The sequence below is a fragment of the Sprattus sprattus genome (assembly GCF_963457725.1).
Source record: "Sprattus sprattus genome assembly, chromosome: 15".
NCBI classification, from domain to species: Eukaryota; Metazoa; Chordata; class Actinopteri; order Clupeiformes; family Clupeidae; genus Sprattus; species Sprattus sprattus.
The window spans coordinates 17,528,451-17,555,408 of NC_137913.1; the positions used below are offsets into that span (position 1 = coordinate 17,528,451).

Genomic DNA, 26,958 nt, shown 5'->3' on the forward strand with positions numbered 1-26,958 from the left:
TTTCTTCTGGCAAAAGTACCGAGCCCTTAGCAGTAACTTCAAAAGAACATAGTATAAAATGTTTAACGTTAAGGTAGTCTCTAGTTAACATTTTTAAGGGCAACTCATCAAACGTTTAACGTTAATGTTAGCTAGCACTAGAACTAGCACTTTACGGTTACACTGTTGCACGAATAATTATACCCTTCACATAATTATGAAATCAGGAAAATTCCTAAATGAAGCCTGTTGTTAACGGAACAATGCAAGTATGTTTTATATTCGGATAGAGAACGACTAGTCTACTTACTTACTTCCAACAACAGATGATTGTGCTGCTTCTCAATTACGCCAAGAAAACACCGTTGTTCATAGGCAACAACGTAAGAAGTGTAGCGTTATCAATGAGAAACAGAACGCACACTGTTAGGTTACGTGTCATTCATCTTCGTGGAAGTGTGTATTTTTTAACATCGCTATGATCTATTTGAAAACAATCTTTTCACAGTCTCTGTAGGAAAACGTTCTGCATAGATGGACTTTACAAACAACTGGGTTGTCATTCAAACAAATGCTAAATGTGTTTGTTTGAATGAAAAAACAACTTCACCAAACAATTAAATAGCCGTTTATTATCTCGTAGTATTGAGCCTATGAAATCGGCTACAGATCCACCCGTACTTTAGTCTCATGTTTTTTTCTTAAACTGGGAAATTTAACATTTAAACTAAAAAAAAAAACACTGTTCATTCCTGCAGGCAACAGTGATATCCAGCATTCTAATTCAGGATGTTTCCATGCAATGGAAATTATCAGAATGTCTTTAGGACAAAAGGCAGTGAAAATATGATTGTTTTTTTAAAAAAGTGGTCTTGTGTCTCACTTTACCCCAGCTCAGGGGTTAAGTGAGACAGACCAGATAAATCAAAGGGGTAAAGTAACCCATTTACCTTTTCCACTTTAAAACTAACATAACAACACATGTTGTAACAGTTAGAATTCTGACAGCTAGATTGACAACCCCACCTTCCATAACTAATACATAATACAACACTTGAAAATAACTGAACAAAATCATATACAACATAAAACATTTTTATTTACATTTAAATGACAGATATAACCAGTTAGATTAGAACACAGTCATGGGACCATAATCAGAACCAGCTAGAGCAGCCTGGGACTCAGAACACAGGACTAGACCCAGCTGGATTAGAACATCAGCCTTATACTCCAGGCCTACTCTACATTGCAGCCCTGAAGGTTACAGGGAAAGGGGAAGAGTTGCTCTCTCCGTATGGTTCCTCCAGGCCTATTAGGTTAAGGCAGCTTCTTCACCACATCACCTTTAGGAACATGTGCCACATCATTTGCTTTTATAGCAAACGTGGGTCTCTCCCACTCTTTGTTGGTTCCATGGATCCTTCTGAGGAATTACGTAAGAATTTCGTCCTCCTCAATTTTCTCAACAATGCCAACGTAACGGAGACTCCTGGTTTTGGTTGCAAAATTATGTAGGACTAAGTCACCCACGGACAGATCCGTGTTTTCAAGATCACTTCTCTCATCCTCAGAGCACTCTTTGTCCAAGTCATCATTAAGTGGGACAGGGGCATCACTCTCCTCAGTGCCGCTATCTATGATTTTCTTTTTGGGCATGCTTTCTTTTTAGGTTTTCCCTTTTCTTTGCTATTTTGCTTTTTCCCTGACAGTTTATTTTGTCTCTCTTCAAAAGCCTTTTCTAGTGCTTGCTTCTCAGGAGTCTCAGTTAGGATGGCTGTCTTCACTCGCTTTCTTTTGGTTTGTGCTCTCGGGGGACGTTAGTGGTAGTGGTGGGATTTCCCGAGGAGACATATATCCAGGTCGGCTGGAGGGGCACATCTAAATCATCTGGCAAGGCACATCCATGTGGACCATGAGCAGTGGATGGATTGCCGAGCGGATCATCTGCAGCAGGTGGTTCATAGGACGGGAGTGGACCATCTAGATCATCTGGAGGGGGTGGATCATCTGCAGGGCGTGGACCATCCAGGTCATCTGAAATGGATGGACCAGTGGATGCAGGCTGCAGCTCAGGATCTGGCATGTCTAACACCATGGATGGGGCAAACGCTTCCTCAGGGAAAATCTCACGGTTATATGGGAAAATCCCAGTGGACTTGAATCCAGACGTGATATTTCTTGGTGTCACTGCTGACAAGAAGGCCTCATTCACAAGTCCTGCAATTTCGTAGATGGAGACTGATTTGCCAGGGTTAGATCTCATCCACCCATCAAGAGCTCGGCTGTATAGGGTCTTGAAAGGGCCATACACGGTCACGTCGAGAGGCTGCATGCGATGGGATGTGTGGGGTGGAAGGGTGAGCAGAACAATACCGTTGCTCTTTGCTTTTTCTACTGCCCTGAGTGAGATGTGAGCTCTAAGGTTATCAAGGATTAGCAGCATGGGGTGGTCAGGAGTGCACTTAGTGTGCTGTATCAGGTGATCAAGGAACTCAGGCCAGGTGTCTTCATTCATCAATCCCGTTCTGGTGGAGGCACCTTTGGCTCCTGGAGGTGCTCCTGTCATGAAGGCGTCCTTAAACCTTACTCTGGGGAAGACAAACATGGGAGGTATGGCATTCCCAGCAGCATTCACTGCACACACCACAGTCACCAGTTCTCATCTCTCAGCCGATGTGATAGAACCAATTTGCTCTTTTCCTTTCCCTGTCACAACCTGAATCAAATAGAAAATTAAGAATCAATGGCATGCGCAATCAGTACGCTACTATTGGTCTAAAGGTACACTGTATTTCGTTTCAGTCCATTCATTTTTTCCAGTTCACAGGTTTACAACTTTACTAATAGCATTAGTTTCAGCATTCTGCCAATAGCTAGTTGGTCATTATCATAAACAACCCAGTATCAGTCTGGTGCTCTCTAGTGTATCATGTGTAGCTTACCTTCCGTGGCTTTTGCACTGTTAACACACCTGTTTCATCCACATTGTAAATCATGTGTGGAGGAAATGTGTGCCTGTTAAAGAAGAGAGGCAAGGGGGAAACCTTATCATCTCAAAACTAAATCTTACAGGTAAAGCCTCCATAAAACATTTGCAACTGAAGAATGAATTCTGTCACCTATCCATCACTACAGCCAGATTTTCAAAGAACTCCTCCACTGTAGTTTTATTGAAGGCTGTAGCCCTTCCCAGGGATGTTGCCTTCGGAGTTCGGACAGAGAGATGGCGACGTGATAGGAAGCTGCCAAACCACTCTTCTCCTAAAGAGTTGAGATTTCATTATTATAAGATTTAGCTTTGTGGCAAGATTAGTTGGCCTCAGTTAACCTACAGAATTATGTGATCTCTTGCACACCCTAGCCTACCTGCACATTGTTTTTCTGTCCAATTGGCAGGGACATGGATATTGTTTTCCCCTGCGTATTCAAATGCCAGTTCACGGCACTTAACTGGAGCAAGGCCATGGAACTGGTCAGCTAGTTGTTTCAAGTGTTTGGCAAGCTCCTCCTCCATCTCATCAGTGAATATTCTCTTTGCCTCAGCTGCTGCACCCCAGGCTACTGATTTCACTTCCCCTTTCTCTTTTTTCTTTATGAATCTTTGGAGGGTTGCCTTGTCAATATTTCTATCCCTTCCAGCTTTTCTTAAGGACTTCTTTCCAGCCATGACCTCAGCGGCTGCACTCTCCATCTCTGCGAGGGGTGTTTGGCCCCAGGTTGTCTTCCTGATGTAGTTTCTTGGCATGATGGCTTTTCTACAATGATTATGACACTAAAAATATAAACACATGTTATGTAATATTACACTAAAATATGTTTAAGACTTAACTTAACTTGTGCTTCATGGTGGGGTAAAGTGGAGACAGTTTTAAAAATACATACTTACCACAGCACAGCACCAGCACCAACTTCTCCTTCATGGCAAGGGGGGAATAGGAGGTGCTTGAAAACATAATGGTCACATGAACACAATTGTGTTCCGTTGCCTAGATAGAGGGGGTGTCTCACATTACCCGGTGTCTCCCAATACCCCGCTCTCCCTACTGACTGTGAAACAGTGGGTTAGATTCATTAATGAATCAGCATATCAACTGTACCTTATTTCTTGAGTGCTCAGTGCCACTCAGACCCTTGGAAATACATCAAGCCTGTCATATAGTAACAATATATTTATCTCAGTTGTTCAGTAGGCAGTAACATAAAACCTATGCTTTAGTATTTATTTGTGAAAAGGAAGACTGGAAAGTGAGAAAAGCATGGTGTTAGCTCTTCCAATAGAGAAGAGGATGAGAAAGTTGGCAGTGATGAGGATAACGACATTGACCTGTGTAGTGGATGGAGGGAGAGGCGACTGCTCTCTCCCTTCAATATAAATAGTGTAAGAAGTGGGTCGGCTTGCTGTGGGGCCATCAGAGGCATGTCTGTGCGCCCCCGGTATGAATCGTACACGTTACCCCAGGATAGGTTGAACCTGTTTGAGGGACCCCAGATATGGATGAAGTACTAGTATGGGCCCTCTGGGATTGTAATGAAGGGGAAGCCTGTGTGTCCCTGTGTGTGAAGGGCATAGGCACACCTCCTGCAGGGGAGGGCTGTGTGACTGTGGTGTCGCTACGGTTGAGTATTCACTCTGACTGCCAGAACCCCCAGACAGATTTGAAAAGAAAGTAAAAACAGACATGAATTACATCTAAATGATGTGAAAATATTCAATATAAACTTTTTATCAAGATAGTTATCTCTCTGTATGTCTTTTTCAAGGTGGATTACACTATGTCACAATATTATTAATGTTATCATTGGGCCTATCTTATAGCCCAAATTACAATTTAATTGAATTTATATTATTTTAGGTGTATAAATTGATTTCTCAGAGTAAAATTAAGATAGGCTTTATTTATTTTTCTAATGAGATATTTCTTTTCCAAGGAAATGTTTTATTTTACAGCACTTTTCCACTGGCAACAATTTACCAACTACCCTCCTTTAAAAAATAACAAAATTCACTTTTCCCATTATTTAAGTCATTTTAAGTAATAAAAATACAATACAACTGTATGTGATATGTTACATGTATCAGTAATAATTCATGCAGAAGAGGGCTAATCCATATTTAAATTAAAATGAAATTGTTGTCTGATTCTTTTATGGCTTGTTTTAGTGGCTATATTTGCCATAGAGTTGGATCTGCAGGTCAATGAGCTGTCGCAGAAAGCCGCGGTTGGGAATGATGCCACGACCCTCCTTCACAGTAGTGATGGCATCCACCAAGGTAATGTTGTGCTTCAGCATCAAGTAAGCCAGGACCACTGTAGCCGAGCGACTCACACCTACGTGGCAATGGACCAGGACTTTACCTGAAAATGCAACACAGAATTTAGCTTCCACTGATGATGCATTCTCTTTTGCCAGGGTTAGATGTTGTATGTCAGAAAACGTAACCATCTCATGTGGTGACACCAACATTCATCTACTGGGAATATGTCCGTTTTTAAAACAACAACAAACATAAAACAAGTGTAACTGCGTCATATCATCCACAGACTAAATATAAGTGAGACATGACTGAGGTCTGATGTCCTGTTGGTCAAGTAGAGAATTTAGTCTGCTCTCAGACATGTTTCAGTCTCTATGTAGACTTAAGCATTGCATTTGGCTCAGTACTGCACTTTGCACTGGAAGTAACAGCCTCGCCTTACACTGTATGCAATGCAATAATTGGCCTAAAATTACGGCTGTGTGTGCACCATGTGGTCTGGGTATTTCCCATGAGAACAGGAGCCTAGTGAACACCTGTCTTTGAAGTGCCCAGCACTAAAACACTTTAATGCTCCGTGTCAAAATTGGCAGGGTCATCTACAAACATATGTTGAGGCCTGAGAAGAATCTGCTCACCTCTTCCATTGAGTGCTTTGTGAATGAAGTTAGCAGCATTGTTGAAGTTTACGCTCATGTCGTATGCAGGAGAATCTTGGGCTGCAATGCCCAGGTATGCAATGTTCATGCCTTTGTAGTAGTCGGGGCCCCCACGCCGGGTGCTATGCGCGCAGTTCACAATATGCGAGAAGCCACGGACTGTCAGCTCACTGCGATTTTCTGCGCTATCACTGGAACATGACACATTCATGAATGACTCCAAAATAGATCAAATACATATATCATATATCAATTTTTATATCATACATGCCATATGCAGTCGAGGTTAATGGCAATGTGTCATGCATGCAACCACCCATCTATCCAATTACATGGGGTGAAGTTGTTCAGTGAGCACATGGGATACATGCAACAACAGTAGTCATAGCCAATTGTTGCTGAACTGCATAGACCCACTGAGCCCGGATCAGATTTTGACATGTGCCTAAGTAGAAATCTGTCAATCAGACACTAATGTTGCTGGTGATGCAAAATCTTAGTGCCACGTTTATGTACATTACATGAGGCATGGCCAGACATCATGCAACTTCAGACCTGAAGTTTTAGATTAGACATCACTTACTAATCCCCTATGTAAAGTCTTGGCCAAACTTCATCGGCATGACTATTGATTACTCTTCCGGTGAAAAGGAGACGCTCCATCTCCATAACGGCAAGTCCAGGAGAACTGTAGTCAATCTCCGGTCTGATTGAACGTTGGGTATCGCTTGTCCAAAGATAATTCCGAGTAGCCATTCTACCTATATTGCGTGCCTGAATATTGATCCAAAGTCTTGATTGCGCGCAGTCGTAGGAATCCAAAACTTTGCGTTTGGTGTCAAACTATTGTACAAACGCGAATATTAGATTACTTAAATACCGGTTGCTTCGTAGGGGGTGCTCGAATTTTCAAGCTATCAATTCATGGCGTTGTCTGAATATGTATGGTAGCCCCTGCAGTGCGAGGGGGATATTCTGAGAGAAAAATGTTGGCATGCTATCAAGTCACCCAGAAAGTCCTAGGTCATTTTACAATACCATAAATTAAACTCTACGAGCGCTGACGGTAAGAGATACTACAGCTGTTACATGTTTGAATTATCCTCTGTATAATGTAATATGCCAATAATTCGCAAATGTGCCAGTTTGAAGTTCGAGATCTGACACGATTTATGACCATTTGCGCATTGAAGTGAGCCTCTTGTTCTAAATAAGGAACAGTCAGTTTGAACATTTGCCTAGTTAGTGGAAAGAAAGGCGACTCAACAGATTGCTGTGTCTGACGCAATGTGTTCTAGAAGTAGGCCTATCAATACAACAGAAGTGAGCACTCCCTTGTGCAATAATACTCAAGTATCAAATGATTGAAAATTATATCACCTCTCAATAATTCCATTATTTTGACAAGAAGAGTATTTCCCCTAATGAACAATCACTATCAGTCTACTTAACTTTAGAAAGACTATATTGAAAATATAGGCCAGAAACTATATGCGACAAAAGGGAATACATCTAGTTAAAAAACATTATATTTATATTATTATATATTAACAAGTACTGTGAGAACTGTGATTTCCAATTAACCTAAACGCATCATGGTTATAAAAAGGCCTCGTGAACAGAACTCTCAATTTCGGACCTATGGGCTGTATCTATCTGCATGGCTACATCATGACGCCACATTGAAAGTAATTGCAAGAGGAATTGAAACATACAGGATACAGTAAGATCGACCACCAACTTAAAATCAGTCGAAACACATGTGCACCATCAGGAGGTAACATTAGCTGTAGAACAGGCCATGGTGCCACTAATCAAAACTGCAGTGGCAAGGACCTAAAATGACGCCACAGTGCGCTAATTGCCCTGAAGAACAGACAGCAAGTGCTTCAAACTGGGCACAAGGGCTATTGGAGTTTCTGTGACAGCTCAGACAGTGCGAAAGACAAAGTCAACCTTAATGGACGGCGTCCAAGAAAAAAAGAACCTTGCTTGCTCTTTGGCACAAGACTGCAAGATTAACCTTTGCTAAAGAACATGAAAATAAATCAATATTGGAACCACATTCTTTGGTCAGGTAAGATAAATGTGTTCACCTCCGATGGAGTCCAGCATGTTTGGTGTGAACCCAACCAGGATTACCACAGTGAACATTAAGTCATTGAAAGAATCAATGAGAGTTAACAATGAGTTAATAATGATATACCATAGTCAAGAATTTAATGCATCTTATATCTAGTTGTTATCGTGCTTTAATTCGGATTTAGGTTAGAATGTAAGAATTTCTGGTTGAATATTCTGTTAGAGAGAGAGGTCGCCTGAGGGAGGTGTGAAAGGGTCAGTCCATAGCTCAGAGACTTGTGCTCATGTATAAAAGGTGACAGCCCTTATACTCAGAAGGCATTTAACTTTAATCTTTCAATGGCTTATAAGAAGATTCTTAGGTTGAGCTCCATATGAGTGAACTTCGGTCTGTCTCCCTTGGTCAGCACCATTGTACAAGATTAAACCTGTTTTCTGAACTGATCATAACTCAGACTAAGTCTCCAATATATGGTATAAAAATAATACTATCATCATGTAGTACACGAAGCACAGAGGTGGAAGTGTGATGAGAGGCTGCTTAACTTCAGAAAGTTGTGGGGAGATGACATTTACAGATGACACCATGAATCCCTTTGAATACCAAAATACTGTCTTACAAGACGACTCCCAGTCTCCAGAAGCTCGGTAGAAGAGGAATATCCAAAGCACACTGCTTAAATCACTTCAGAGTTTCCAAAGGGAAAAAAGGGAAAACTATGACTTGGCTAAGTATGTTGCCTGACTTGAATCCAAATGCACACATTTTAAAGTAACACTATGGAGCAATTTGACCTTAAAATAACAGCTTAAAAAAATTGTGGCGCTACAATGACAAAGCAAGACAGCAAATTAGTGACTTACTAGTCCAGCCAGCTCTGAATTTCACTTGTATCCCCTTGTGTCTCCTACCTGGCGGCTACAGAAACTTACATAGCGCAGTAATATGCCTACAGACCCTGGTATGGCAATGGCACAGAGTCCATTCTCCATATTATACTTCATTGTAGCGCCACAATTTATTTTTAAGCTGTTATTTTAAGGTCAAATTGCTAGATAGTGTTACTTTAAGAGAAAGGTAGAGCAAATAGTGCCTGAAGAATAGCAGAGCATCTTCCAGAAACTTGTGCAACACTGGTATCCTCCATCCCAAGAAGATTTGAGTCTTTCACCAAAAATAAAGGTGACCTTGCAATGTTTTGGAGAACATAAGATTTTAATTTTGAATACTGGCCTTTATTGGATGCAGCTCCTTCTATGGGGCCTGTATTTTGAATATAGAAAATCTAAACGCTTAAGACTTGAATTTTACAAGAGCAAATACCTTAGTGTTCAACTTTACAATACAATTACTCAAACTGTTGAATATACAGATTTCCACTATCATGGCAATAATTAAGAAGTTTAAAGCGACAGGAGATGTTAAGAATCAGCCTGGAAGAGGATGTGTGTGTACATTGACCCAACGCACCTTGAGGAGGATGGTTCAAGTGGCAAAAGAATCTCCAAGGATCACAGCTGGAGAATTGCAGAGGTTAGTTGAGTCTTGGGGTCAGACAGTCTCCAAAACTACCAACAGATGCCACCTACACCACCACAAGTTGTTTGGGAGGGATCCAGAAAAAAAGCCTCAGCTGTCAATCAACAACAAACTGAAGCGCTACAGCTAGCCAAATGTTACTGGACTGGGACTGGGTTATTTGGTCAGATGAGACCAAAATAGAGCTTTTTGGCAACAAACATCAAAGGTGGGTTTGGTGTAGACAGAAAGATAGCCATACAGAAATGCACCTCATACCCACTGTGAAGTATGGTGGCGGATCTTTGATGTTGTGGGGCAGTTTTTCTTCCAAAGCCCCTAAACATCTTGTTAGGATACCATGGACTCCATCAAATACCAGCAGATATTCAATTTAAACCTAACAGCCTCTGCCAGGAAGCTTAAAATGGGCCGTGGTTGGACCTTCCAGCAGTACAATGATCTGAAACACCTTAAAATCTACACAAAAATGGTTCACCGACCGCTGAATAAAGGTTTTGCCATGGCCATCACAGTCTCCCAACCTAAACCCATAGAAAATCTGTGGGATGAGCTGAAGAGGAGGGTCCACAAGTGTCGACCTCAGAATCTGGAGAGAAACTGTATGGAGGAATGGTCTCAGACCCTGTGCCATGTGTTCTCCAACCTCATCACGCACTATAAGAGAAAACTCAGAGATGTTATCTTGGCAAAAGGAGGCTGCACAAAATATTAAATCAAGGGGTGCCAATAATTATGGCACACATATTTTTGAGGAAAATATTTGTTTCATAATAAGAATGTAAAGTTTCTTTCACTTATGATACTTCAAGTAAAGGTTTGATTTTTGTTAATATTTTGAATGAAAGATCATGAGGATAAACAATAAAAAAACAAATCGCATCCCGTTTTGCTCATTTTTACTGAAGGGTAACAATAATTCTGGAGGGCAATGTATACTGTGACCCATTCATTGAATGTATCTGAGGCTTAAACTCCTTTAATGCTTTTAATAATATGTTTTTAAGGTGCAATATGGCTTTGTTTTTGCTGTGTAAAACTAAAAAGCTTCTTGACTTACAATAATACTGCAATTCTGATCAAATACTGCATCTAGAATGTCTATGTTTGGCTTTTTATTGTCTTATGAGGAAGACAAACTGGCTGTGACTCTACAGGAAGAAAATAAAACCATAGAGAGCATTATATTGTCAAAACAACTGCTCTATACTTTGATAATAAAGAGAAGGTTTTGCCAAAGACAAGACAGAAGGATGGGATAAATTACACCCACTTACACCATTCCATGCAGCCTGTCTAATGAAGGAAATATTCTGGAATGAGGTATTTTGAAAGAAGAACCTATGAACAACTAGGTCTTTTCTATCCATTTTTCAGGGCTTGAATATGTACATAATTACAATAAACAGGTTCAAACGACCAAGAAAATGATTTAACACCATTTTATCGATCCCTTTGTATTGTAATTGTAAGACTGAAAGTGCTTTTGTTTTGGTCCGGAGAACAACACAACACGTGACAAAATAAGGCCACATCACATTAACAATGTCCTGATAGATTTAATGTGAATCACCGCCAATGCTGGTCCCCTACACCCAATAGGGAAACAGCACCCTTGTGTGGTCAAAACCATGCATTACAGATAGAAACAATTGCAGGCAGATTGTTGGTCCTTAGGATTTCTGTGTGTTCTACCTTATACAAATATATCTCTCATGTTGCATGTAAAGTGTAAATACGTATTCATTTCAGTCTGATAGGGAGAGATATTATTTACAGGATTAGAGAGAAATAACACAATGATCAACACAATTCCAATATTACTGTCCATGCACATCTCGAGGGAATATTTTTTCCTGTTGGGACATTTATAAAAGCACCTGCTGCTATTATGGCACAAATCTTTCATAAAGAGAAACAGGACAGATATGCTTGTGATGTGAAGAAGACCAGCAGAAAGTGGCCAGGAGGTGACTTTGGTGCAAAGTGTGATGTTAAAGGTACTGTTGTCTGGTTGCTTTGAAAAGGGCCATGTAACAAATCGTTCCTTTTCTTTCATGTTAATGATGAATATATATATATATAGATTTATATAGTACACGTTTACACAGGTGTTTTCTCTCTCTGAAAAAAAAGCCTTACATACATACATACCTCATCAAGAGGTCTAAATATCTTTACTTTTCGGAACAAATCCACGTCCTATTTCCTGACCACTAAAAGTTCTCAATACGATGTGTTAGGGACTCCAGCAGAGAACTTCCAAGAGTAATTTGAGAAAATGAACAGATATGAAACCATATTAGAAAAGGGCACCGACAGGTGTTTACTTCAAGGCTGTGCCAGGGCAGTCTCTGAATTAGGCTGCATCATCTGTTCAAGTGCCAAAAAAACGAAAACATTCCAGGTGATGTAGTAGGAGTTTGTAGATGGAAGGGCAAAGTCAGTAAAAATCACAGGAGAGAAAAAGGTATTCATCACAAACATGTTGTGAAGGACATGAATGAGCAGAAAAGATACAAAGGACAGTTTGAAATTAGAAAGAGTTACAACAGCATGACGTCACCGCAAAAAAAGCACATCAAGGAGGGAACACGGGTAGAGATGGAGTAGGGTTTTTCTTTCTTTAAGTTACACGCTTCTCTCTCAGTTGCTTAATAGGTTGTCTATTTTACTGCCAAATGCAATATGAGACAGGTCTCAAGTCTCAAACTGATGCACAACCATCAGAATCCAAATATTAGCATAGTATGGTCCGTAATCTCCTGGTTGGTAGCAAATGGCTTTGACCCTACCGCTACAAATTTGCTCTAAGGAATCATGTTGCCAACTCATGATAGTTTTGGAAAACACTATACATAATCAGATTAAATTAAGAGCATTGGGCAGACGCAAGTGCCCACTGATTTACAGGAAGCACAATTATTTGGCCAAATGATCCCAGTGTACATCAGCACCCAGTCTGACACGCAGACACATAGCAGGAGGTGAACACTACCTCCAAGGTTTGGAGAGGACGGACACAGCAATGTCAGCATGTTACACAGGCTGGTCCAGTAAAAACAAGATTTCCACTGTAACAGGGATCAATCTGCCCAGAAAAAAAACCAATACCTAAACATCATTAGAAAATAAATGTTGGTGTCTGCCAAGACCTGCTAAATTTATGGGCAAAGGCAGTAAGATCTAATTCCATCAAGACATTGAAATCATTGCGCATTTGGCAAATTAAGCCAGCCTTATCAACTGCAAAGTACCACATTTTCATCTGTGTTAGATTTGCAAAAAGTAACCTTCAAGAAAGAAAGCTTCAAAGAGATGAGACAAAAGGCCCAAGTTGCACATCTCTATTTTATGCTGTCAACCGAAACAGTAAGCGCAAGGGAAAAGGGGGTACAGTGAGCAGAATGCCTGCAGACAACAGACAAGGAAATGGGAAAAAAAATAGAGAACCTCAAAATCCAGGTCTCAACATTTTCCCTCTCTTTGTTTCTTTCTCTCGCATCAGAAGGCCTTCTTCTCCAGCTGGTCCAGTATACCCTGGATCCTCATCACAGCCTCTTTGCGCATCTGTCGGATCATTTCCTGGCCATTGGTCTCTATTGAGTCCAGCTCCAGAAGCTCTTTGGTAAGCAGCTCCTCCAGGTACCGGTAGCCTTTGTCCGTCTTTTTGCCCACAAACTCATCCACGTCCTCCTGCAGCAGCTGTGCCCGGAACAGGACCTGGTGAACGCGGGCTAGACCGGGGTTCTCACACGGCTGGGGGCCAATCGGACCTCTGGTTTGGTTGGACGCTGGAGGAGGCTCCGCTTGAGCTGGTTTAGGTTCCTGCGCCTTACCACCTCCCGACTTGTAAAGTTGAGGGGGTGCACTGAACTCTGTGGGCTTACCCTGGGCTTGGTTTGGCGTGTTGGGTCGAGGTTTGGGCCCCATTGGTTGTGGCCGAGCCTGTGGGTGCTGTCCAGAGAACTGATGGTCCTGAGGGGTTGAAAAAGTAAGGACTTAATGACTGAGACTGACAGTCTACTCAAGCGAAGAATTGAATGTGTATATTGTTCACATTTTTCTTTTAAGCTTAATTGTCTTTACACAACAAAATAAAATGTGATGAAAAATAATCTATCTTTGTCTGACAAATAGAAAGGTAAGTAAAAAAGAAAGGAACAGGTCATAACACGACTTTAGCATGTAGTTACCACATTACTCTATGCACTGCCATAACCAAAGACACAATGTCAAGGGTGAGGCCAAACAGCTAACCTGAGCCGCACCCTACCCCTCCTAGCAACACTCTACCAATCTTTCTCTAAATTAAAGTAACAGCAAGGCAAAACTGAACAAACAGGCTAAACTCAGCTACAACAGCAACTGCTATCCAAAAGGCTTTCCAATAATTAATAAGTTAGCAAATTTCAGTAATTTAATTTAACAGTAAGGTTTTCCAGTCAAACAACACAGTGGAAATATGACGAAAGCAAAAAGCAGTGTGTGGGGAAAAAGCCAACTGCATTTGAGCAACCTGGATTAAGTGTCTTACAGTGCGCAGACCTTTGTGTGCAGTGAGGCCTACAGCAATTAGCGACCTCTGACAGCCTTGTGGTGAGCTATGGGCGGTTGCATAAGAGGCTTTAGCCCAGCCCGCTGAGGTCACCCATTATACTTAAGACTCACGGGAAAAGCTGAAATTCCAACAGCTCTGCTAAGTGTTGATTAAAAATAGACAAAACAAAGTAATTTACAAGTTATTGCTTACCACAAAGCAAGATATACATTAGGTGGATATAAGCTGTTCTTCTCTTCTTATATTCCCTAAAACCATACTTGGCAGGTAGACCACTACATAATATCTCCCATACTTAATGTATGGCAACAGACTTTTCCTTTCAGCAAAGTCTTTCATTATAGATCAGCGATTACATCACTGAGTGAAACCAGCAATCTTAGTCAAGGAATAAGGACCTGTTATGACAAGAATAGAATGCCTCCCGTATATCACATACCTTGTGCTCATATGGAGGGGGGGCAGGTCCTTGCCACGGTGGGGGATGGGGAGGCCTGACATGGTTGCCATAGGGACCGTGCTGCGTCTGGTTTCCAGGCTGCCATTGCTGTTGTGGGGCTGGGGAAGGGCCATAGCCCCCAGAATGAGGCCAGGCTTCTGGTTGCTGGGGTCTGGAGAGCATGGCCTGCTGCCCCGGGTAAGGAGGATTGGGGGGCATTGTGGGACCCCCCTCCCCATAGTGCTGGTAAGAGCCTGGATGGTAGCCAGGGCCCTTAACAAAACAACAACATTATATTGGAATACCATCTTACTACACACACACACACAAAAGTAAGAGAACAAGGTATAAACAAGGAGGAACTTCTGCAAACATTTCTACCACTGTGCTTAGACTAACAACTGTGAGGCAAATCATACTTAAATAGGTGATACATCCTTTTAATTTCCACCAGAATAAAATATACCATGAGCCATACACATACCCCTTGACAATGTTGAACAGGATAGGGTGGTGGGGCTGGCTGGCCTGCGCTTCGTTCAGGGCAGCCTTGATTGTGGTAATGAGGTTGTCTGGGTGGCATTTGATCAGCACAGTAGAACGGATTGGAAGGATGGAGCATGTTTGCAGAGTATTGTCCAGGATTGTACACGCCATTGGGGTAAGCTGTCACCGGCTGAAACGACAAAAAGACATGAGAAAAAGTTCACTGGTTCACCCATCAACTTGAGGAATAAAAGAAAACCGTGACATTATGTCACAGTCGGACAGATATGGACGGTACCTGGTAGGGTGGTTGCCCGCTGGGCTCCGTGCCTGGAGGACACGCATTTCCATAAGGCCCTGTCGTATGTGACTGGGGATACCAATAGTTTGAGGGATATCCAGGGTATTGCGTCGAATCCTACAATGAATAAACAGTGTGATAAGTCAATACTCGAGTATGTACACCATGCCAGGCTCTTCGTAAATCACTACCATCACTAACCTGTTGCGAAATAACTTGCATCATACAGCATAAAATACAAATGGTGTAATTATAACACATAAGCTAGGTTCACATAACTTCCCTGTAACACCAGATAACGTTTAAGTGTCGCATTATCTGGCTTACTTAACACAAAGTTGGACAAGCACACAGGCCACACAGACATAAAGGACGACGTTAATTAACGTTTCAAACCTACCAGAATGTTTGCAAAATATTTTGAATGGTACATTCAAGACATCTAAATATATGAACTGTACACTAGCAGCGAGTGTGGAAGGATAACGCTAACGCTACATTTTACTTTAACACGTTAGAAATGGTTGGGTCTAGCTAACAGAGATACAAAATGTAGCTGTGTATTAGCTCACGTTAACTCGCAAATCGGTATTGATGAGCGATCGCTGAAACCCCAAACTCTACATTCAAGGTATGTAAATTGGTTTTAACACATACGTAACGTCTCATCTAGCTAGAAATTAGTGCTGTACTGAAATCAGTGCCAACTCGCAAACTCAAGAGCATGTAGCTTCCCATCACTGGCTACAATTGCTAGCGCTACCGTAGCTTCTTTGCTAGCACTAGCACTCGACAGGCTCTGATTACTCCTGTCACTTGAACCGGGCTGATACATTTAAGGTAACTGCGCTTTCTTACAATCTGTCAAATTATACATTTCCAAAATGCTGAAATTACCATGGTGCCGTTCCAGTTATTGTTCTCGGAGTTCAAATGTGATGGCCACTGCGATTTAGAGCCCGCTTGCATTTGCTGCATGACCCAAGCAGGATCCCCTCCACTCCTGTCGTTGCAAGCTGTGTCGTACGCCATTGGCGCAACTCTCGGCACAATCAGAAAGCTTTACAGGAGTTTGCTACCCTGCACTCTCTCCAACCCCTTTCCACCGCAGCTCCAGCCAAACTCGACGTTTCATAAAAGTCTATTTTACACTGTTCCTTTAAGTTTCCACTTGAGTCACTTCCTTATTCATATAAACTGTTTTACATAACGCTATCCCTATGCGCGTCAGAATACGTCTCATCAAATAAGACCTCAGATACTGTTGTCAGCTGTAGTGAAAGGCTACCACCGCAAACTGAATGGACCAATAGGAAAAGGTGGAGACATGCCCACGTGAGGATACGACAGTGTACTAGCATGAAATTTAAAGAGTTCTGAAAAGAGAGCTCAGCATTCTGTACTTTTCAAAGTCAGTAGAACTTAACATTTACATTGTTCAATTTTTTTATGGTGTAGTGATAAACATTTAGACCCAAAAATAGACCTTCAGTAGAGTACCAGTCTCACAGAAGGCGGAAAAAAGACTGGGAACAAGGGGTTAAATATGACAGGAAGTGTGCGATACTTCGGACGCTGTTTCCTGTTCCAATGCGATACTTGTTTGAACTGATCCATGGCTTGATACACGAAGTTGTAAAATAAACACCCTGCTAGCTGCAAATGTAACCACAATGAATTATATGCCAGGAACTGCTAGTCTAATCGAGGATATCGATAGTAAGTTCATTGTTTTTTTTTCCTTTTAAAGCTCACGCTCCCGTTGAAAGGCCATCAGTTAGTTAGCCGAGTCACAATCCTTGTGAGCTAGTGTTAGCCTTACAGTTTACTTGGCTCGCCGGGGTTAGAGTACAAATCTAGACGTATAACAAAATGGGCTGTTGGGGTTTAAAACTCGCTGGATTGCATATCTTGTTGCAATATTAGACATCGTGTTGAACTCATGTGATTGTAAGGCCCACAATGATTAATGCGCTATTAAAGCCTCACAGCTTTCAGAGACGCTGGCATGTGACATGCTCTGAATATCTGAGGGGCAGCACATATGTTGTAGGCCTATGTAAGCTTAATAAACTATTTTTTTTCCCCTTCAGAAAAACACCTCGTCCTACTTCGTGATGGAAGGACGTTAATAGGAATCCTCCGAAGCATAGACCAATTCGGTATGTGACTTAAAGACTTTTATTTTTGTGTCACCACATGATTTCCCAAAGTGTACCTCAGTTTAGCTCTTTGATACTCTCCGAACTCCGTAGGTCTGTCTCCTGGGGGTTATGTAGTTAACATTCAACGCATCATATGTGAGTTGTTGCCCAAACGTTGTTAGTCTGGGAGCAGGCCCAGCCATGCTGTCGAATGGTTGGGGCGGAGTTGCTCGTCGATATTTACCTGTACCTGCAATGTTGATACAATTTTTACTTCGTTAATACAGACTAAAATTAGTAACCAAAGCAAATATAACTATTGTATTGACTCCAAAAGTGTTAATTTACTTCAAGATGGGTTGCTCAATTAAATGAGGTAACATGTCTGTGTTTTAGCACTCAATTGTTGACCCTGTTGAATGAATCACATGTAGTTCTATTATTTCAAAATGTTTTTCCCCTCAGCCAATTTAGTCTTGCATCAAACTGTGGAACGCATTCATGTTGGCAAGAAGTTTGGAGATATCCCTAGAGGGATTTTTGTTGTCAGAGGAGAGAACGTTGTTCTGCTGGGTGAAGTAGTGAGTATTCTTCCGGATGCATTATACTTCATGTTTCAAAATTGTTGAGTAAATATTAATTTAATATATTAATCAAATACACTGCTGTATGTTTTCCACTTTACAGTGCAGCATTGGATGTAGATTTACCAGACTCAATGTAAATTCCTGTGTACATATAAAATGAAACATTTGTCATGTATCTTGTTGTTTGTGCAATTCCAACAACTTTTGTTGTATACCACAGCTTACTTGTGTTTTGCACTCAATATACTTGTCTGCATTGTAATGGCAGTCCTTAAATATCTCGTGAAAAAAATGTAATGAATCTGAAATTTAGGATTTATGAAGACTTGATTGGTTTCTTGCTCTTTACATCACTGTCTACCCTAACCCCAGATGAGCACTGAGTGAGGTTGCCTAAATGATTTCCCAAACCTAATCACTGTTTTGTCCAAACCTAGATAGAAGATGGAACATGGTGAAATTACCAAATGCATTAACAAGTTTGAAGACCTTACTATTTACATCATTTAAATTGGCAGTTTTGACTCACCAACAAATTCTTGCTTGTCTTATTCCTACTAGGACCTAGATAAAGAGTGCGACCAGATTCTCCAGCGTGTGTCGATTGAGGAGATCCTGGAGGAGCAAAGGATAGAGCAGCTGGCCAAACAGGAGTCAGAGAGGCTCAAACTACAAGCAGTCAAGGAGCGAGGCCTGTCTATTCCTAAAGCAGACACCTTGGACGATTTCTGAGTCTGTTTGTCTGTCTCTCCATGTTTGCAAATAGTAGAGAACGGTTCTGTTTGGGATTCAGTTGTAGAATCTTTTCTGTCAGTTTATTTGTTCGTTTTGATGAGTTATCAGTTGGCCGACCATGTGATGGTGACAGCTTCATTCCGTCAAAGGACTAGAACTGGAAAATTAAGATTTTCATTAGCATGGCCATCCTTGGTTGTGTAGGTATATCTAATGCTGTTAGAACAACCTACTCTAAGTTATGTACTCTAATATGAAGAGCATGCAATCTTCCCTCCTACTTAAATGTTCTTTTTGAACAAAAAGGTGTAATCTCAGTTATCAGTTTTGTGCCACAGTCTTTGATTTAAATGAAGCTGTAAACCATGTTTTGTTGACAGTGAGGTTTAGTGGCTTGTTACATAGAAGTCCACCATCATTGATTTTTTTTGTTATTGTTTAATGCCTGACACAACAGGTACAGGATGTGGACAAGGCAAACTTAAAAGCACTTAGTTAAAACTATTTTTAAATGATTGTGAATTTAAGGTAAAGAAAGATATTTCTGTGTTTATTATGTTAATAGGCTATGGTGGCTTTTTTGTTTCAGTATCATGTGGAAAGAAAATGATGAACCGAACCATGACAATATTTTCCTTCAATTAAATCTCTTTTGTATTGCTGAATGTTTTGCCAACATGAAATGTCTGATGGGTAGGTAAGGATTTTGTCTTTAATTTGTGCTATCTTGGCTTGTTTAAGTAGCTGAACCCAAGACTTAAAATTAAGAAATAAGTCAAACTTGTTCAATAGGCTTGTGCAGAATTCTGGTGTGTCTCGAAATATTGGTTTATTATGGCATTTTTTATTAAATCGATGCAGATTTGGTCATTTTAAGTGTACAAAATATGGTGCCCTCAAAGCATCCAAGGAAGAGACACGGTTTTCCCTGTATGCCTTCTATTTGGCTTATTCAATCACTCTAAAGGGATAGACGGATTTATGTTCGCCGCCGAAAAGTAAAAAGGCGCCCTCAGTTTTTACGCAATGGCACCAGGAGAGGCTAGAAAAGTGTGGTGCATGAAACGTAAATGTTCAATGAATGTAATTCACTTCTATACCACGAAAACAATAGTTTTGAAATTGTTTTGTATGCGTTAGACAATGACGCGATGAAAATTTAAGCTTATGGTTAACGCGGCAGGAAATGATGGGCATACATGTGTTTTTATCAACTTGTAGTTATAGCCTAGTTAAGGTGTTAAGCAGAGCTAAAGTCCTATCGGCTTGAATATCATGAAGGGGACAACATCCGCATTGGGTAACTGAAAAACATTACATAGGCTCCATAATGATATTGGACAAATGTTTTCAACGAAATAATTCTGAGGTGGCGAACATACCAAATACCTCTGGCCTAGTGTGTAACGGCAAGGGCTGAATCTTTCAGCGGACATGTGAACACTTGACGATACCGCCCCCTCCGACAGCATTTGGTAATTTGTTGTTGCAGACCACCTTAATCTCAACACGGTAATTGTAACATGTATTCGACCGGAAACGACAGCATAGTTTTACTCTTCAGCTCTTCGTGGGTTTGTTATAATACAACGTGGAATGCTTTCTTGTACATAGGGATGTGTGAGGAAACTGTTCAGGGACCTGGCGGAGAGACCCAACCTCAGTGTCATTAACCGAAAGGGGGAGCGCGCTGATACTTTGTCAGCCTGTAGGGAAGCCTATTACTTTGTGAACTCCCCTGCGGTCTGCTAAAGGTTGTAATATACCATGCTCCAGCCTCAGCTACTCTCAGGAATGCATCATCAAAGGATGTAGACATCAGTCGTCTCTAGTGTTGATTTTGATTCTGGGTGAACGTTTCTGCCTGTTTGATGGGATTCCTGTCAGAATTAGGCTCAAGCCAATGGCGTTTGGAACTGGAAAGGCTCTCAACGCGCTTTTTGGAACGGACAGCAGTAGCCACGCTTGTATATAGTACATTCTTCAGTAGTTTACCAATAGAGATTTCACTGTACTGATACATACTCTGACTTTCCTTTTTGCCACAAACGGGCGAAAAAACATTCTGCCGGGAAGAGCGTGAGTTTGGTCTGTTGACTTATTTTACTTCAACGAACGACAATATCAGACTGGATATTGATGGAGCTGGAGAATATTGTGGCTAACACGGTACTGCTAAAGGCAAGAGAGGGTAAGTGGAATAATCGCCCAAATTCACTACGAAAAAAATGCATGTTGTATGAAAGCAAACGGTATACGCTGACGTTTTCAAAATCGCTAGCTCGTATATGGATCCAGTAGGCTACACTTATTATTAATGATGATGTAATCTTACTTTCCAAAGCATATTTCAAGAGATTTAGAGAGATGTTTGTTACTGAAAAATTCTAACAAGACAAGCTACAGCTATTAGTTTGTAGGCCACATAACGTTTGACAGTTCGTATGTGTTGAGGTTCACCTTCCATTCTGTTAAAAACATCAGCCTCCCACATCCGTTTTACGCTTCGTAGGGCAAATAACGATTTACAGACATAGCCTGGCCGATTCTGACATTTCCTCGAATCAAACGTGAACTTTTTTAAGCATTGCTAGGAAGTGGTGTTGAACTATGAATGACATATCGTTAGCCCTTATACATGACTAGATCCCTAAGCGAGAAAAATTGGTGAGTGCGTTATTATGTGTCGTTTAAGGAAGCCGTTTTCAAGCTAACACCAAATGAGACCTCGGATAACCCCATTCGATGAGCAAATGCATACTGCAGATCGTCTCGCGTATGCATTGGATAACATTTTAGGTCTCTTAGCCCTTTCTTCTGACCACGATAACCACAAGAGCCTCTACTTCCTCAAGTGGTACAGTTACAAGGCCCCACGAGTCGGTGATCTACTCGCACGAACGCGCCACACCGGAATCGTATGTATTATATAAGCCAGGAGGCTCATGGAATCGTTATGGCTGTTGTCACATCTGTTCAGTTCGGTGGGGCGAATGTTAGGCCACTTGTGTCCATTAAACACACCGTTGCCTCCAAACCGGGGCTCGTATATATGGATGCTGACGCTATAGGCTGTCATCACATTATCAAAGTAACCGAAACTCAAGTTGAAAAACGTCTGTGTCTGGAAGTACATAGCATAATTTTGCGAGATAACTGTATTACTGTCACAACACGAGCAGACTACAGATACTGGGAAATGTTTAAAGGAAAGCATCACATTCACTCCTCCTGTTCAGTCGGTTCTCTGAATTGTTACACCACCTTCCTTTAGTGGGATGTGGGAGAGAGAGTCGGTAGCCTACGTTTCCTTTATATTCGTACCATAAAAAACAATCCAGGCCACTTTGACGTTGCCAGTCATTGTTCTGTCCCATTTACTGTTGGTCATAAAACGAAAGATCAGCACCCCCATTCGCATACAGTTGAAGCCTAATGAGTCCACGAACACTTGAAATGGATTCTATACACTACTGTGTGTATGTGTGTGTATGTTCTACTGAACCCCAACACCTCTATAAGCAAAGGGCCTGGTTTTGCAGTGGGACGCTATGTCACATAGTGACTGTGACAGTGACTTGTGTGCCTGCCTCATCCCTTCCCTCTCCCGCCTGATTTAATTACGCCATTGATGCAGCACCAAATTAAAAGCTTGAAGGCAACGATGCTTGTCAGATGCAGCGTCGGGTGGGCCATTCATTTGCCCAAATGCATCCCTCTCCTTTATCCCCACCCCAGTGCCTCTCCCCCACCTCTAAGCCCTTTGGCCCTTACTGGTGTGGCCCTCTCCCTCTCTATGGGTAGTATACCTGCTGTTTAGGACCTGTGCCACATTGCCCCGTCAGCTTTTCCGAAGATCCATTTACCCTCTATATTCTATAGTCAAACTGAATAACAGTGGGTTACGTATGTAATTTTCCTGAAATTCAACAAAACCACATATACAAACAATTACACAAGAAATGGCACAGGCACACATTTTTTTAGTTTGTTCACGGAAGTCATACACATTGAGAGAAAAATTGTGTAAGGAAACATGAACATGAAGAGACAGGCAGCGATGAAAGAAGGACCTAGGAGACTTAGGTCTACAGAACCCATACAGGCCGGTTTATGTTGAGGACTGAGAGGATTTGATTGTCAGTCAATTTTATATCAAGATAACTTTGATAATTGAGTCTGGTGATGAAAAGAATGGTTGTATTGTTTGTTCTGTGTGTGTGTTTGTTAATAATTTATGGCCTTGTACCGTAAAAGACACAGTATTACCCACTCCACTCTCCCTTTCCACCACTCCCTTTATTTATTAATGTTAATTTGGAGGCCCAGAATTCAGGCTGGCTGTGCCGTACTCCAACATCGGTTGGCTCTACTTTACTCTAGTTTGTTAGTGGTTTAGCTCTTTGTTTCTAACCTCTTCTTGTGCATCTGAATAGTAATCCCATTGTTTATTATGGCCGGATACTGAATGGATGGGATGGAATTGCATTGTTTCTGCAAAACAGGAACAAATAAGTGCATAGTCCATAAATTAGTATGAGCACATAAATACTACCCCGCCAGTCTGGTTGAAATTGATGTATTTATAACCAATGATGTGGATATAGCAATCTGAACAAAACCCAAATTAGTGGGTGGGATGTTCACTGTCTCCTACGAAGAATAACAGCTTGAAGAGGTGAACCCCTGAGTGGTATACGGCATCATGGCATGTTAAATAAACTTTTTTGGTCTGGAGTACATCTAGTCTTGCATGACACTAACATTATGTCACAAGTGATGGCCCTTTAGAGGAGGCTTTAGGGCAAGGTGAGCGGTTTCCTGTACAAAAGTGATGACAAAGTGGTGGTAATGAAATATCCACTAACGGAGAGTGTGGGCACTCAGATTCTCACCGCTCTATATAAATGGAAGACTAACGTTCACACCCTCATCCTATCTCTAATTCAACGTGAGCCTCTGACTTAGGTACAGAATAGAAACTTGCTACTTGAACCATGTTAAATCTTCAGGCCTGTCGGTTGAGGGCATTTAGTCCTGTTATCTCACCTTTAAAAGTGCATGGTGGTGGAGGAAATAATCCATTAACTCTGCCTGTGACCTCACCTTACCTTAGATGTGGGGTAGGTCTGTAAATAGATTTTTGCTTTGCGCAATGTTTGTGCATGTCCGTGTGTATGTATTTAAGTGTGGAAAACGTGATTATGGTGTATCAGCTCACAGAATTTTTTTTTAATGATCCTCCAGGAAGTATTTTCACAGATCATCTTCTCCCTGGTTCCACTGTAGACTGACGTGCGGAAGGATGAGAGAGACTCTGTGTGTGTGTGTGTGTGTGTGTGTTTGTGGTATGATGGTAGTGGTGGGGGTGGTAAATTCCTGCGTGAGGGTGTAATCCGACCCTGGTCTCTTCTGAGGACTCAGCCATCCCGGAGTGCAAGCTGTAACCCATGACGACTGCAGAGAGGCCCTCCCCCTCCTAACCCCCCATTCAAGAATTCAGTGCCTGGCAGTGGCTCAACTGTGGTGGAACCCGAGCGCCATGAAAGAATGAACGTCATTGCGCGCCATGCTAATGAGGGAGGGAAAGAGCGAGAGAGAGAGAGAGTGTGAGAGAGAGTGAGAGAAGGAAAATCGTGGAGGAGAGAGAGCGTCTGAGTGACTGAGTGTGAAAGAGCGAATGGGTGAGAATGTGAATGAGTGAGTGTGAGAGGAAAAGGGGATGGAAGAGGAAAAATTACATGTTGGGCTGGGGAAAGCGGTGTGCTCCACTAAATCCAGATGCCGGCCGATTGCATCATGGTTCCCTGGAATCACATTCCTGACACGCATGTTTCCTGTGTGGCCCGCCGATTCCTAGTTGCTGTAAATTTCTCGGCCTTAAAAATAAAAACTGGAGACAGATCATCGTTTTTCACTCCCCTACCTTTTATGGTATGCTTTCCCGGGGAAGAAGAAACTCTGGCTTTGAGTTCTTCTACAGCTACAGCTGCAGCATGCGTTGATGTGTCGCCACCACCCTTTCTTTCTGAAGGAAGTGAGATACTGTACTGAAGGAAGTGCTCTGTCTTAACCAATTGACCTCTCGTGAATAATTGATGGGGTGTAAGTGGTTCGGCTGCAGATTGTCTGGTTGTGCTGGCTGTGCGTCGCGCTTCCACAGGGGAGATGTTGTCTGGTCACGCCCGTGTGTTTGCAGGCTGGAAGGAGCTCCATCCTGTTCAGTGGGGCAGAATGCAAAGTGCCGATGAGGGAGGGGAAAAACAACAGCTGCCAGACAGTCGGCGTCACACACTGGTTTACACTTACTCAAGCAATGGGTGTGTGTCGTGCCATCACCTGGGTTTTTGATTGTTTCTTATCGCCGTTTGATCTATACTGTTGTTTGAATTATTGCTTGATCAGTGTATACTTAAGTAAAGACCAACTAACCAGCCATCCAGTCACCTTTGTGGTTGATGATGCCAGTTTTTGCAATAGTGTTTTACACTCCTATCACTCGTTGCTCAATGCCAAACACGCCACAATAATATTTAAAGTATCTTCCAGCGTACAGGTCTGTGCTATAGCACTGAAAAGCCATAAAAGCATTTGAAGAACATGGGCACATGCCCAGCAGACTCTCTTAATGCTTAACTGCCCATGTGATGCAAAGTTTTTTGACATGGAGGGTGCCTGGCCTGAATTGAAACTGATGTGCGTGAAGATGCAATTGGACTCTCCCAGCGTGGCTGTTAGTCATGTGGACGAGAGGATGTTGATTTTACTGGCGTCGTCCGTGGCGGTCCTGTCTGTTCTGATTCCATGGCGATTGCATCTGTGCCAATGCGTCGAATCACTTGTGTTGATGGTTGGGACTCTGCTGCTGGTAAGGGTCAGGTGAGGGATCATAAAAAGAGAGACTGCTTGCTTTGTAGGACTTCTGTCAAGACAGGACTTTACCTGAGTTCTATCCATTAACAAAAAGGGTTGAAGAAAATAACAGGAAAGATTGAGTTTGCAAGATTTATAGCTGGAGAAAGAACAGCACCGAAAATAGCAGAAAATGATGCATCAAGAAATAAAGGACTAGAGAAAGACAATCAATCATGAAACACATGAAGTATACCGCATCGGCCAGTTCTACTGGTTATACAGACAAAGCTGTTTCCTCAAACCTTGAATGGTATTCAGTCTCAGGGGGACAATATCTAATGTATTAGTTTTGATTGGAAATTTATAGGGCAAAACCAAAAATCCCCACTGTAAACTAAGCATTGGCTTTGTGTACTTGACCATGGAGCCGTGATCCATATGCTATTTTCAAGCTATCAATGGTCTTCAAAGCTATTAAGAACTATGGTTCAAGTTGACTAACCGTGTGTTGAACATTATCAACTATCAGCATTATAGTTAAGAGGCCTATCATAAAAGGGCTGCTTCCAAAATATGCTAAATACTCCTCAGCAAACCCAACAACAATAGTTGTAACCCAGTCCTCCTAATTCCTTCCTTGATTTAGAAAATAAACCACTGTCAAAATAACTCGGAACCAGGAGATTGTTGAGCTATCTATTTATCAGGAGATGACTTACCTGTTGTCTAAATCACACCCTAACCATATTTAATCGGTGTGTTTTGCCATGGGCCCAGTTTCCCTTATATCCTCTTTGGCAACCATTCATCATTGGTGGACATTATCAGTGCAAGAGTTGGCCCAGAGTGAAATGCCAAACCACACAAAGGTCAAGGGTGCCTGTCCTTCAGCTGTGCCACTCTTCCCAGTTATGCAGTGAAGGCCAGCGTATGGCCCTGCAGGGTAACCCAGATGATCTACTGTTTCACATAGCACCCAGTGATGCAGTGAGTTTGCCGTGCATTGAAATGTACCAAGGACCTCTTCCAGTTGTCAAGCAAACCACTTATCAAAGTGTTAGCAAATACTTAGCAAATAAATAGCTTTTCCTTCCTCTTCCTCTTAGTCCACACCATTTGGCCATGGTGCGATCGAGAAGCTTTTGGCCTGATGGAGAGGCTTTCTGAACGTAAAAAGAAGGATGTGATCTGATTTTTCCGTCCAAGTCGCTTGCTCACATTTGGAAAGTGGAGGAAGTGCCTCATAGGAATATGGTGCTGTAATGAGATATATCCTTCGTGGGAACTTCCTTCACAACTATTCATCATCATTTCGTCTGTAAAACAAATA

General features: G+C 41.8%; 4 protein-coding genes across 4 annotated transcripts in view; 2 read left to right on the top strand and 2 right to left on the bottom strand.

Moving 5' to 3' along the window:
• Positions 1 to 4,858: 4,858 nt before the first annotated feature.
• On the bottom strand, positions 4,859 to 6,824 carry LOC308375913 (dual specificity protein phosphatase 26-like). The gene is made up of 3 exons (XM_080852131.1): positions 6,482 to 6,824; positions 5,878 to 6,089; positions 4,859 to 5,339 (listed from the first exon to the last, which is right to left on the bottom strand). Exons 1-3 carry the CDS (start codon positions 6,652 to 6,654, stop codon positions 5,140 to 5,142), a joined length of 585 nt encoding a protein of 194 aa, XP_080708257.1. The 5' UTR covers positions 6,655 to 6,824; the 3' UTR covers positions 4,859 to 5,139.
• Positions 6,825 to 11,190: 4,366 nt separating this feature from the next.
• On the bottom strand, positions 11,191 to 16,379 carry bag4 (BCL2 associated athanogene 4). The gene is made up of 5 exons (XM_080852183.1): positions 16,205 to 16,379; positions 15,305 to 15,424; positions 15,005 to 15,196; positions 14,521 to 14,793; positions 11,191 to 13,498 (listed from the first exon to the last, which is right to left on the bottom strand). Exons 1-5 carry the CDS (start codon positions 16,337 to 16,339, stop codon positions 13,025 to 13,027), a joined length of 1,194 nt encoding a protein of 397 aa, XP_080708309.1. The 5' UTR covers positions 16,340 to 16,379; the 3' UTR covers positions 11,191 to 13,024.
• Positions 16,380 to 16,887: 508 nt separating this feature from the next.
• On the top strand, positions 16,888 to 19,438 carry lsm1 (LSM1, U6 small nuclear RNA associated). The gene is made up of 4 exons (XM_080852374.1): positions 16,888 to 17,026; positions 17,401 to 17,469; positions 17,917 to 18,032; positions 18,600 to 19,438. Exons 1-4 carry the CDS (start codon positions 16,981 to 16,983, stop codon positions 18,768 to 18,770), a joined length of 402 nt encoding a protein of 133 aa, XP_080708500.1. The 5' UTR covers positions 16,888 to 16,980; the 3' UTR covers positions 18,771 to 19,438.
• A 966-nt stretch (positions 19,439 to 20,404) lies between these two features.
• Positions 20,405 to 26,958, top strand: part of grk5l (G protein-coupled receptor kinase 5 like) — a 41,385-nt gene continuing 34,831 nt past the window's right edge. The window contains exon 1 of the mRNA XM_080853169.1: positions 20,405 to 20,964. Within this exon, the coding sequence (XP_080709295.1) occupies positions 20,913 to 20,964 (52 nt within the window). The 5' untranslated portion in view covers positions 20,405 to 20,912. The remainder of the gene's footprint in view (positions 20,965 to 26,958) is intronic.